The following is a 12,708-nucleotide window of genomic DNA, read 5'->3' as shown; positions in this document are numbered from 1 at the left end:
TACACTAAATACTAATTATAATGCTTTGCATGTGTGAAATTACAGTACATACTAATTGTAATGCTGTAAGTGTACGACATTAACATAAATATTAATTGTAATGCTGTACATGTGCATAATTACCGTATACACTTATTGTAATGCTGTGCGTGTGCGAAATTACAGCAAATACTAATTGTAATGCTGTATGTCTACGAAATTAACATAAATACTACTTGTAATAGTAATAGTGTACATGTCAAACGTTGAATACTTGTCTACGTAGTTACACCTTACTTACAACCCACAACACCCTCGCATCGTGATAGCAAATTTGTGATGGGCAAACACAACTCTGATGTAAAAGAAAAGTTGGATGCAAAGTTTCGCTGTAGCATTACTTTTTAATAGACAAATAGTCTCTGTCCAAATAGCTTTTAGAAGATGTTTTCATATAGAGTGATGTGATATCTGAGACCGAGATTCATTTGGTCTATCAGTGTGCGTGTTAGCCTAATGGAAAGAGAAATGCTTTTGTTTACTACTGTATGTCTAATCACTACTACGGCCTTTTTCTGTTTGTTTCAGGCAAACAATGATGTTTTAGCCTTTCTATCTGGAATCCCTGTAACTCGTAACACTAAGTATTTGGACCTCAAGAACTCGGTATATAAATACAGTACATTTGTCTTCGTGGTTTGTGTTTATCTCAGTACATGTTTAACTTTAGTGCTGTGCTTATGTGTGCTCATTCATCATTCATAGGCTGAGATGGCCATGTATAAAGAAGTGTGCTACTACATGCTGTTTGCCATGGCGGCGTATGGTTGGCCCATTTATCTCTTAATAAACCCAGCGTGTGGGCTCTGCAGACTCGTCAGCACCTGCTCGTAAGTTCATAAACAGAATCCAATGTTTCTGTCATGCTTTAGAAACCAAGATAAGGCTGAATATGGATGAAGTGAGGTATTTTTGGCAGTTTGGTTATTCTTCACGAAAACAAACCGTTCACATTTAACCTAACCAGACACAACATGTCAAGTTTAGTTAGTCAAGTTTCTGCTCTTGCTGAAAGGGAAATCACAGCCAATCAGAACATATTTGATGCGTTAAATACAGCTATATATGGAACAGGACTTTGAGCCAATGAGATTACAGTGTGGGCGGGGCCATCCAGCGAATAAATGAAGCTTTTATTCCAAACCACAATTAATACGTAAAAACTGTGGCTTAACATAAATCTTTGCACTTTCTGGACTTATAAATGAATAAATATATGCAATATATAGTATTAATATATAATATTACTGATTAAAACAAATTTGACCACCATTCATGAACCCTTTTAAGCCATATTTTTGGTGTAATACATAGAAAACCTGCAGAATGATCCTTCTTCTGTCCTTCATGTTGATGCTGTGATATCTTAAATGTCGTCTAGAGTAGATCGCCAGCAGAGCGAGCACATCAGTGGCGTTGGATGGCTTTCAGATTTCTTTATCTTCTCTCTTGTCAGCTGTAATACATCAGTTTCAGGGTCTCGTCTGTCTCAGTCTGTCACCGTGGAGGAGGACAACTGCTGCGGCTGTAACGTTCTCGCCATGCGACGGCAATTTCTGGACCGAGACCTTAAAGAAGTTCAAATCGTCTACACGTCTTGTCACGACGCGGTATGACACCTTACATAACTTCTGTTACTACTTAAACCGTGACCTCAGGGGTTTTCAACAACGTTGCATTGCAGTCAGGTTTAATGAACGTTCGTTGGCATTAATACGTTGTCATTTCATGAAAGATGTGGGAACTTTGATGTGGTAAATGTAATTAAGACTAAATGTGATGCGATTTGTAGGTTTATGAGACACCCTTCTTCGTAGCAGTGGATCATGCAAAGAAAAAAGTGGTAATCAGCATCAGAGGGACGTTGTCGCCTAAGGTGAGTTTTACCACGCTTCTTCTGATTTGAAACTCGACACATTGAGATAATTTTCCATCTGAATAATTAAACTGCATATTATTGATAAAAAACAGTAGGGGTGTAACGAATAACCTTGCAAATGCGCGTTTTCTCAATGAATGAATTTGAATGAATTACGGTGAAATCCCGGCACATCCCAAAGCCAGGGGGCGCTCTCGTGCAGAAAATTCCTTTGTGCCACAGAAGAAGTAGCATTACAAACGCTAATCCAGGAAATGTCAACAGGAATATTTAAATCGCTGTTCTTCAGATCGTTTCAGGTATTTTCATGATAATAAAAAATAACGAGTTTAACGAGTGTTGCTTTTTTAAATGCACGTTATAAACGACTCCGACTCATAATGATTTTAGATTGATAACGACTTCCTACTGACCAAATGCCATAGTACACGCACAAGCTGTGCATGAAACAAAGAATCGCAGCCTTGCGATTCAGAAACAAATTCCGACAGGCATTTTTAATGTGACACACGTTTAATCGTTACAGCCCTATTATACAATAATGCTTTAAGTTTAAACAAAATGTAAAAGCGAAACATTATATAACAATTAGATAAACAACTAAATAAAGCATCTGTCTCATTAGTCTCTATGCTATCTACATCGACAAAACTCTTTCTATGCATTACTTTATAAAGGTGGTGTGTTTAAATTCTAGTGGCATCTAGTGGTGAGATTGCGAATTGCAACCAACAGCTCACCCCTTAATTTCAAAACGCATACAGTAGCTGCCACAGGACAAACATGCCTTGTCTAATGCTACGTACACACCAAACGCAGGGCATCGCATTACTCGCTCTAGATTACTCGTGGGATTTAACTTTGTGTCATGTGAATTTTTTGCTGAAGTTGAATTTGAGTGTTTGAGGCAAATAGCGTGTGTTTTCGTGGCAAACGCGCCGCCCATATTGCGTCATTCGCATTGCCCCATGCGAGGACGCGTCTGTTCGCGTCTTTACATTGACTTTGTATGTAATCTACTTGCGCAAATCGTTGAACTCACGTTTGGTGTGTATGCCCCATAAGTCAATGTAGAAACCAAATGCGCTCTATAGAGCAGTTTGTCCGTTTAGGGCTACTGTAAAAACATGATGGCAACTTCCATGGAAGGAGACCCGCGGTGTATATAGAAAAAACGGTTCATTCTAAGGTAATAAAAACAATACAGTTCATTATGTAAAGCCTTTATACACCACTGATAATATAGTTATGTAGATTATATTGTATTTCTGTCAAGAGATCCTTCTAAAAGTTACACGTAAGGAATAATTGAAGGCGGACCATTAACTCTTTCACCGCCAGCGTTTTAAAAAAAGTTGCCAGCCAGCGCCAGCGTTTTTCATGATTTTCACCAAAGTTTAATGCCTTCCAGAAAATGTTCTTCTTTAAATAAACGTACAATATACCAAATGAAAGAACAGACCCTCTGCTTTCAAAAAAAAACAAAAACGTTTCATCCTACCTTCAGTGGTTCTTTTGTAATCAGCTTTTGAATATGGGTAGGTTTCTGCAAAAACACCACATTTTGAGCAAAAAGCTGAGATAATTCCATTTTTGTGACGGACTTTTCATAGAGATCCCATTCAGAGCGATCTTTAAAACAGACACGGACACGCAGCCGCTTGCCATAGGTTAATACTTCCGGGTTTAAAAAGTTGAGGAAGGGCGCCGCCTGGTGGATAATAGCGGTATTGCGGAAAGCCGGAAAATCTCGTCATTGGCAGGGAAGCATTTTCTCTTGATTGACAAGATATCTCGTCAATGGCGGAGAAAGAGTTAAATTATAAGAAAATAATGCACACCCAGGTGGTAATTTGCGTTGTGCCGTTTCACCGCAGGTGTGCATTATTTTCAAATAATTCAAAGTCAATTATTCCTCTTATACCACGGTTACCACATACATTGCTCTGGTTCCTATTTTTAAGACATTTGACAAATAAGGTGTGCGGTTATTGAAAAATAATGCATACCCGTGGAGCATTTCTCAACAAATCAGAATAAAGCATTCAACTGTCCCGTGGTATAAGCACCTTTTAAAGTATTAAAACATTGTTATTGCAAATCATTATGATATGTGTAATGCGGTATGCTCATTTGCGATATTCTGACGGGTTTTGTATATCTTGCAGCACTAACCCAAAGTCATCTTTTATAATGGTGGTTTTCTTGTCATGTTTCGAGGCTCACGTAAAAAAACACGGGTGTAAAAATCTCATTTGCATAATGACCAACGCAATCTACCAAGAGCAGCGCAAATTAGCATAGTGTTTAAGTTATGCTTTTTTTAAAATAATGTCGCAAATACCAGTAAATTGACGATAACCTTTGTAAATGGTGTTACGTATTTAAATAAATACTCGCATAAATTTAGTGTCTGAAAGGGAAACGTCTCGGTTACGGATGTAACCCTCGTTCCCTGAAGGAGGGAACGGAGACGTCACGTCGTGACCGACGAATTGGGAACTCGCTTAGAGAGACCAATCTGCTTCGAATACTACTAAAACGCCAATGAACTTGGCATTGAGATATTTGCATAATGCTGGCGCCGCCCCGCCAGGTGCGTATATAAGCAGCAGGTGCAAATAGGGAAATTAGCTTCTTATTCGCTGAGAAAGCCGGAAAGTGTGACCGGCCGTAACAGCAGGTGGCAGCACCTGTGGCGACGGGACGTGACGTCTCCGTTCCCTCCTTCAGGGAACGAGGGTTACATCCGTAACCGAGACGTTCCCTTTCAGTCGGTCACTACGACGTCACGTCGTGACCGACGAATTGGGAATCCCTATCAAAACGCCACTAGGGGCTGACCTCTTCCAGTGACTGCGTAAAAGCCCTCCGGTTCCACTTAAGGAGGAGGAGGTAGGTTTTAAGGCAGAAGGCCGGGCACTAGATGTTCCTTTAACCCCACAGAAGTGCCAGCGACTGGGAAGCGCCCTACCTGAGCGGGATAGGAACGCTGCGGAAGCCACCACCCGTCTTAAGGGCTAATGGTGGGCGAAAGTCAACCGTAGTTGAGGAAATAAGACAGCCGTGGCTGTGTAAGCAAAGCAGTGCTCTGCTAAGGGAAACGTGGGCTAGTAGGATTAACCCCACAGAAAAATACTCACAATGGAACCCGGTGGGACACAATGTGGAGCCCGAGCCAGACACGTAGGTTCGCGAGGATACAGCTAGTGAAAGGCTGACAGCCAATGCTCCGCAACAAAGGCTGCCAAGGCAGCGGAGGAAGAGCAATTCAAACCATTACGCATTTTTGCTCTGAAGGCCTTCCATACTGACACAGTTATGAAGCATCAGTTGGAGGCTGCAAGCCGACATGCGAGTCTGCTCTCCGTGCCCTCCCTGGTGAGGAAAGAACACGAGAGGATACAGGCTCGATACGAACACTGTAAAATCTAATGAACGTATTAGGTGTCGCCCAACCAGCAGCTCTACAGATGTCTGTTAGCGAGGAACCACGAGCTAAAGCCCAAGATGAGGCAACACTCCGTGTGGAGTGCGCTCTCAAATTAAAGGGGCAAGGAATACCCTGAAGATTATAAGCCAGGGCGATAGTATCAACTATCCAATGAGACATCCTCTGCTTAGTGACAGCTTTCCCTTTCTGCTGGCCACCATAACAAACAAAGAGCTGGTCTGAGGTCCTGAGGCTTTGCGTGCGAACCACGTAGAGTCGCAGTGCGCGTACGGGGCACAACAAAGCCATGGTTGGGTCTGCGTCCTCCGGGGGCAGCGCTTGCAAGCTCACCACCTTATCTCTGAAAGGAGTGGTGGGAACTTTGGGCACGTAGCCTGGTCTGGGCCTCAATGTTACGCTTGAGGCAGCAGGACCAAACTGAAGGCACGAGTCGTCAACAGAGAATGCATGTAAATCCCCTACTCTCTTCACTGAGGCCAAAGCTAGCAGGGTCAGAGCTTTCATTGATAAAAGCTTCAGACTCGCAGACTGCAAAGGCTCGAACGGGGGGGCCTGAAGGGCTTTCAGCACCATGGACAGGTCCCAAGGAGGAATAGAAGGAGGGCGCGAGGGGTTTAGCCTGCGAGCGCCTCTTATAGTGTAATAACCAAATCATGCTGGCCAACTGATCTGCCGTTGATAAGTGAGTGAGTGACGAGCAGAAATAGCGGCGATATCAACTTTAATGGCGAAGGGACAGCCTACCATCTAACCTATGTTGAAGATATAAAGCACAATGTTAATGGGGCATTCTCTGGGGTCCTCGCATTGCAAAGAGCACCAGGTGACGAAAAAGGTTTCATTAAGCGCGTAAGCCCGTCTTGTGGACGGTGCTCGAACCGCGTCGATGGTGTTAGATACCGTTTGCGATAAATCACCTAAACCTTGCGCGCGCTAAACGACCATACATGGAGATCCCACGGGTCGGGGCGCGAGTGCCAATGTGCCCCTTCCTAAGAAAGAAAGTCCTTCCTCAGGGGAATCCGCCAGGGAGGGCTGTCGCGAGGAGCATTAACTATGAAAAACCAATTCCCAGTCGTCCAGTACGGACGATTAATAAAAGGCTCTCCTCGTCCTGCCTGACTTTGCACAGTGTCTGTGCGATTAAGCTCACTGGAAGGAATGCGTATTTGCGCATCCCCCGAGGCCAGCTGTGTGCCAACGCACCCACGCCGAGGCTGCCCTCGGTTAGTGAATAAAATAGGCGACAGTGGGTATCGTCCGGCGACGCAAACAGATCTATCTACGCACAACCGAACTTCTTCCAAATTAGCTGGACCGTCTGGGGGTGGAGTCGCCATTCGCCGGGGCGCGCAGCTCGAGAAGCGCGTCCGCTGCTGTATTGAGCGAGCCCGGAATGTGAATGGCACGAAGGGACCTCAGATGCTTCTGACTCCAAAGGAGGAGATGACGAGCGAGATGCGACAGGTGACGAGAGCGCAAAACCGCCTTAACGGTAAATAACGCAACAGTCGCAATGTTATTGGTGTCGGCTAATACATCCTTCCCTCGCATCTCCATAGCGGAGCGTACAAGTCCCAGATATACAGCGCACCGCTCGCGGCAGTTGGGGTGCTATGCACACCCCTGAGACTGCAAGCCCGTCATACGTGGCGATCATCCCGTGCTAAGGGCATACATGCTACAGAATGCCAGGAGACCTTTCAGGGGCGCATTGTCTATCGGCAATGCCGGGTCTACCACGGGGAAGTTGGAATGACACGCAGGTGTAATGTTTACACGGTGTATGCCGGTGTGCCACGCTCTCCTCGAGACTCGATCGTAAGCCAACGCTGAAGCGGTCTCATATGAAGCAGCTCGGGCGGTGACACAACCGCAGCATGCTGTCATATGTCCAGGAGCTTCTGAAATTGTTTCAGAGGGACCGCGTACTTCCCTCGAATTAAACCGAGGCAAGTCAGAACTGACTGGTTGCGCGCTCTTGTAAAACACGCCCTTTAGTCGATCGAGTCTAGTTTCCATACTGAGAAAAAGGATCCTCTGCGCGGGGCAAAGTACTCTTTCCCAGTCGACCTGAAGACGTAGACGAGCGAGATGCCGAAGCATTAACTCTGTGTTCGCGCACGTCTGCCAAGAACGGGCTATTATAAGTCGACGTACATAAAGCAGAATGCGAACAACCCTCTCTCTGATATTTTAAAGCCGTGACTAGCACATGGAGACACGGAGAGAGAGAGACAGCTCGAATGATGTACTTAGTATTAATATGCCCACCCCACGACGCAGAGCGAAAAACGGTCTAAAGCGAGGGGAGATGGACACATAAAGTACACGTCTTACAGGTCTAAGGCTGCAAACGATCTGAATATTGAAATACGAGCCTCGGCGTTATCGTCCAAAAGAACCCCTTTGTAGAGCCGGTGCGTAAATCAAATCGATCGTAACCCGCCGCGTATTTTGGGTACTATGAGATAAAGGCTGGAAAAACCCTATCATCATCATCATCTCGGTAAGAGGGACCGGCTCGAACATCCTTCGCCAACAGGATATCGATTTTTGCACGCAGTACATGTGCATCGGACGCTTTCACTACAGTGAAACGAAAGCCCGAATTTTGGGTGTGCCGGATTCGTAACCGAGGCGGATTGTGCGTAAAACCCAACGAAACGGGCTGGGAACTGAAGCCAAGCACCCAGGCACCGTACGAGGAGAAATAACGACACTACCGAAGTACCCGCGGTGGGGCAGCGAAGCGAGACAGGTGGGACTGCCGGTGCGTCTGCTGTGACAGCATAAGCATCTACAGTATGTGTGTGTGACACTGACCTGAGCCCGCTGAGGGTGACGGTCGTCTGGTCTCCTCAGCGGAGAGCACAGACTCCGAGGAGGGTGCTGGTGGTCCCGTCTCCTCAGCGGAGAGCTGGAACTCCTCAGGACACCCGCTGGCGATAGAGGAGAGGGAGGAAGAGCACGTGAATGCCCGCTCACATCTCTCTCGATCCTCTGGAGACCTGGAGAAGGAATAGGAATGCACTCTTTTTGTGGTTTTGTGGGTGCCGGCTGAGAAGCCGGCGGAACAGAACAAAACGAAACCAAAGATTCTCCACCCGGCCCTCTACCGGTGGAGGGAGCGATGCCATCACCGTCTCCCGTAGAGTGATCCCATCCGAATCCAGGTCGCCCGTCTCAGGGCCGCTTCGATTTCCGTTTACCACGGGAAGCGGGTGGGGCGGGCGGGGCGGGCTGCCGACGGCTGTTCCCCCTCCGTGGCCTGGAAGATGTTCTAGTGGGGGGGGTGGAGGCAGCCGCCGCAGGGCGCCCTCGGCGAGGAGCAGACGGGGCCGCCGGCGCTGGAGGGCGAGATGCAGGTCGCTTGCGCCGGGGCATGATCTGAGCGATCGCCTCCGTCTGCTTCTGGGCGGCGGAGAACTGCTGGGCAAAAGACTCCACCGACTCACCGAAGAGACCAGCCTGGGACACGGGAGCGTCTAAGAACTTGTTCTTCTCCGCATCCGACATGTCCGCCAGACATAGCCATAAGTGGCGTTCCTGGACCACCATCGTGGACATGGCACGACCAATCGCCTGCGCTGTCACCTTCGTAGCGCGAAGAGCCAGATCAGTGGCAGCCCGGAGCTCCGAAAGGACAGGCGAGTCGTGTCCTCCCTCGTGCAGATCCCTCAAGGCCTTCGCTTGATGAACCTGCAGCAACGCCATTGCGTGCAGGGCTGAAGCCGCCTCTCCACATGCCTGGTGGGCAGCGCCCGTTAAACCGGAGGACTGTCTGCAGGCACGAGAGGGGAGGGTTGGGCGGTCCTTCCAAGAGGGAGCGTGTGCCGGACACAGTTGCATCGCGACAGCGCGCTCCACGGGAGGGATCCCCGTATAACCCTTAGCGGCTCCGCTGGTGAGGGAGGTGAGGGGGGAGGGCTGAAACGGCCGTAATCTCGTGGAAAACGGCGACTTCCAGGTTCTAGTCAGCTCCTCGTGCACCTCGGGGAAGAAAGGCACCGGTGGAGAGGGTTGTGAAACCCGGGCAGCTCCAAAGAACCAATCATCCAGGCGGGACGGTTCGGGCTGAGGGGGGGGAACCCACTCTAACCCTACGGTCTCCGCCGCTCGAGCGAGCACGGCCACCATCTCTGGATCGAACTCCGGCGTCCCAACCCGACCAGAGGGAGGAAGGGCGTCGGGGTCCACGTCAGGGGGAGGAGGCCCACCCTCGGATGCTGCGGCGTCGGTGGACCCGGAGGGCGGCACGATGGATTCTAGAGACATCGTAGAACACGACGCTGAAGTCTCCATCGGCACATCAACCGGCTGTGGATGAGGAGGCTGAGAGCCTGAGGACGAATCCCCCGCTCGGCTCAGCACAGTGATGCGCAGGTCGTCCTTTGAGAGCTTCACAGCCGCACCGTGGCGGCGTTCAGCACTCGCATGACGAGGGTTGCGCTTTTCCCGGAGGAAAGACAACCGTCTGCGCAAATCCACAAGGGACATGCTCTCGCAGTGAGAACACTTACCCCCAGCGAACGCTGCCTCTGCGTGCTCGATGCCCAAACACGAAAGACAACGCTCGTGACCGTCCTTCGGACCCATGTATTTGCCGCACCCAAGATCGCACGGACGAAAAGCCATCCTGAAAAGGACGCTGATGTCCGGATATACGAGAGAGTGGCTGCCTTTAACAAGGCACAAAGCTCTCTCGTATCACTCTTTTAGGGAAATTCACTCAGATGCTTAGTTGATGAGCGCACAGGGAAAGGCAACGCACACACTAAACTCAAAAACAACAAACAGATGTAGAGCCGTGGAATAAGCGAAGCGTCCGCTGTGGTACTGCTAGTACAACCAACTTCAGCAATCGGATCCCAACAGAGTAGAGTAGCTTCTCAGTAGCAGATACTGCAGGCTTTCGAAGCGAATAAAAGCTAATTTCCCTATTTGCACCTGCTGCTTATATACGCACCTGGCGGGGCGGCGCCAGCATTATGCAAATATCTCAATGCCAAGTTCATTGGCGTTTTAGTAGTATTCGAAGCAGATTGGTCTCTCTAAGCGAGTTCCCAATTCGTCGGTCACGACGTGACGTCGTAGTGACCGACTGAAAGGGAACTCCGACAGATACATATGCAATAAGGTCAGCTGCAGATTTTTCAATGCTTGTTTCTAATAAATCCCGACATTTTTTTTTTAAGCCAAAAGAGGCGATTGCACTGTTGGAAGCTGTTAGTAAATCTGGCCCTTGGACTTGAAAGTTCCCTCTTTTGATCTTTGGGGCGTCTGAACGAAAATCCTAGCGGCCTTGACAGTTCAAGAAAGTTATATATTCTGTTTGATCTGTTTTTCTGGAAGTTCTTTTGGTTTTCAAAAGAATAGAGAGGTGAATTAATGTAGTGTTGTGCTGTCATCACATTGTTGAGATATATACTTCTCACTAAAATATTTCACCCTGGTAATTTGCAGCATTTCGGAGTCAAATATTTATGTTTGTTTGAACGGTCGTTATTCTGTTTGCTTGACAGTTGTCAATCGTTTTCCGGTTAATTTTCCGTAACTGAATGGCTATCGAGTGCTTTAAACAGATGACCGTCAAGCCGAATTTCCTCTTGTGCAGTGACGCAGAGGAAGATTGACCCCGGACTGTTGAATTATTGAAATGTAATGGACATTAGAGGTGGAAGTTACAACATTACTTATTAGTTTTCAATAATTTAATGGTCGATTAGTGCTTGTATACTGATAGCTAAACCGTATAATTGACTGTTGCCCATGGCAAGAGGGTTTCCTGCTGGTTCTACTGCTTTAAAAAATTTTCCACACTCATATAATGAAATACTTTCAACTCAAATCAATATTTAATTTTGGTCCCATTTATTTCTTCTTTAAAATAATAAGTAGTCTAATGTAAAGCCTTCCGGTCATTATCTCAACATAAACCTAATAGTTTTATGGTTAGTGACCAGCTTAATATACATTACCTTTGCATATCTGGTTCATCTTTCATTTAATCTCTCTCTCGGTCTCTCTCAGGACGCTTTGACGGATCTCACAGGTGATTCTGAGCGTTTGCCCGTGGAGGAGCAACACGGCACATGGCTTGGACACAAGGTTCTACACGCATGCGTACAGACACAAACAAACAAACGCTTTAAAATTTGTAAACGGACCATATAGTAGTTTTTTTGTGAATCATTTTTAGGGAATGGTTTATTCAGCTGAATACATAAAGAAGAAACTAGAGCAAGAGATGATTCTCTCGCAGGCCTTTGGGAGAGATTTGGTAAGTGTAAACTCTCTCAATCCCATGTGGTCTGTTGCTTTATTTTAGCTGACATTGAAACCAGAGTTTGATTCCCTGCTTTAGGTCCTTCCCTAACCCTGACTCTTATCATAACCATAAACTAAAAGACAGTAATAGGTTGATATATATGGTGTAGTGGACTGTAATCCAGCCTATAGATAACCTTTACCCTAAAACAACTTGATTGTTGTCAAGAATGCGGTTGTAGGACAAATATGGACGTTAATTTAAGAAAAATGTGTGCTTTAAGTGCCGCACGCATACCTGATTTTAGATGTCAGTCGTACTGAAGTCTTCAGATTTTGAACTATGGGTATGTTTGTATTTCAGAGTAAAGGGACGATGCACTACGGGCTGGTGATTGTGGGTCACTCGCTGGGTGCCGGTACGGCCGCCATCCTCTCCTTCCTCCTCCGGCCGCAGTATCCTTCATTGCAGTGTTACTCTTACTCTCCTCCTGGCGGCCTCCTCAGGTAAGTGTTTTTCACTGCTGCTCTGGGATCAGTTTTAAAAACACAGTTTCAGGGTAATGGTGTGGTCACATTAGGTTTTCATTATCTGAAATTATAATGCACGCGTATGTTGCTTTTTATTATTGTACAAATAGGATTGCGCAGTGTTGACATTTAAAGGTCACCCTGTGACATATCCATCATCTACTTGTCACATTTTTTTACGTGATATGAATTTGCAGGTCGAGTTTACCAAAGTTGAACTCTGGAACGCACCGTAATTCAAAATTTTTGTCAATGAAATAAAAAAAAAATTTGTGACCACAAATAACTTCACCAACATTGGGTCTCATTCACTAAGCATGGTTGCCCACAAATTTCTGCATGAGATGTGCGTACGGATGTTTTCACATACATATCATGTTTCATCAAAAGCTAGTGATGGGGACGAGACCGCCTATGCCGAGTCCGAGTCAAGACAGAGTCTTTGATGAAGCAAGTCCGAGTCGAGACAGAGTCCTTTAGGAGTCGAGACTAAGACCATAAAAAACATCAGTTTTCATATTCATGATTTAATATC

The 12,708-nt window shown here is 46.6% G+C and overlaps 1 protein-coding gene across 2 annotated transcripts in view; it reads left to right on the top strand.

Annotated features, from left to right (window-relative positions):
* Positions 1-12,708, top strand: part of dagla (diacylglycerol lipase, alpha) — a 68,327-nt gene that overhangs the window by 28,941 nt on the left and 26,678 nt on the right. For both annotated transcript variants that reach the window (XM_065294242.2, XM_065294244.2), the window contains exons 8-14: positions 568-645; positions 745-869; positions 1,496-1,649; positions 1,832-1,915; positions 11,406-11,483; positions 11,575-11,655; positions 12,007-12,149. In XM_065294242.2, the coding sequence (XP_065150314.1) occupies positions 568-645; positions 745-869; positions 1,496-1,649; positions 1,832-1,915; positions 11,406-11,483; positions 11,575-11,655; positions 12,007-12,149 (743 nt within the window). The remainder of the gene's footprint in view (positions 1-567; positions 646-744; positions 870-1,495; positions 1,650-1,831; positions 1,916-11,405; positions 11,484-11,574; positions 11,656-12,006; positions 12,150-12,708) is intronic.

This window comes from Paramisgurnus dabryanus, chromosome 2 (genome assembly GCF_030506205.2).
Source record: "Paramisgurnus dabryanus chromosome 2, PD_genome_1.1, whole genome shotgun sequence".
Classification (NCBI taxonomy): domain Eukaryota; kingdom Metazoa; phylum Chordata; class Actinopteri; order Cypriniformes; family Cobitidae; genus Paramisgurnus; species Paramisgurnus dabryanus.
The sequence above is the reverse complement of the archived record's forward strand: the minus strand, read 5'-3'. Positions and strand labels throughout refer to the sequence as shown.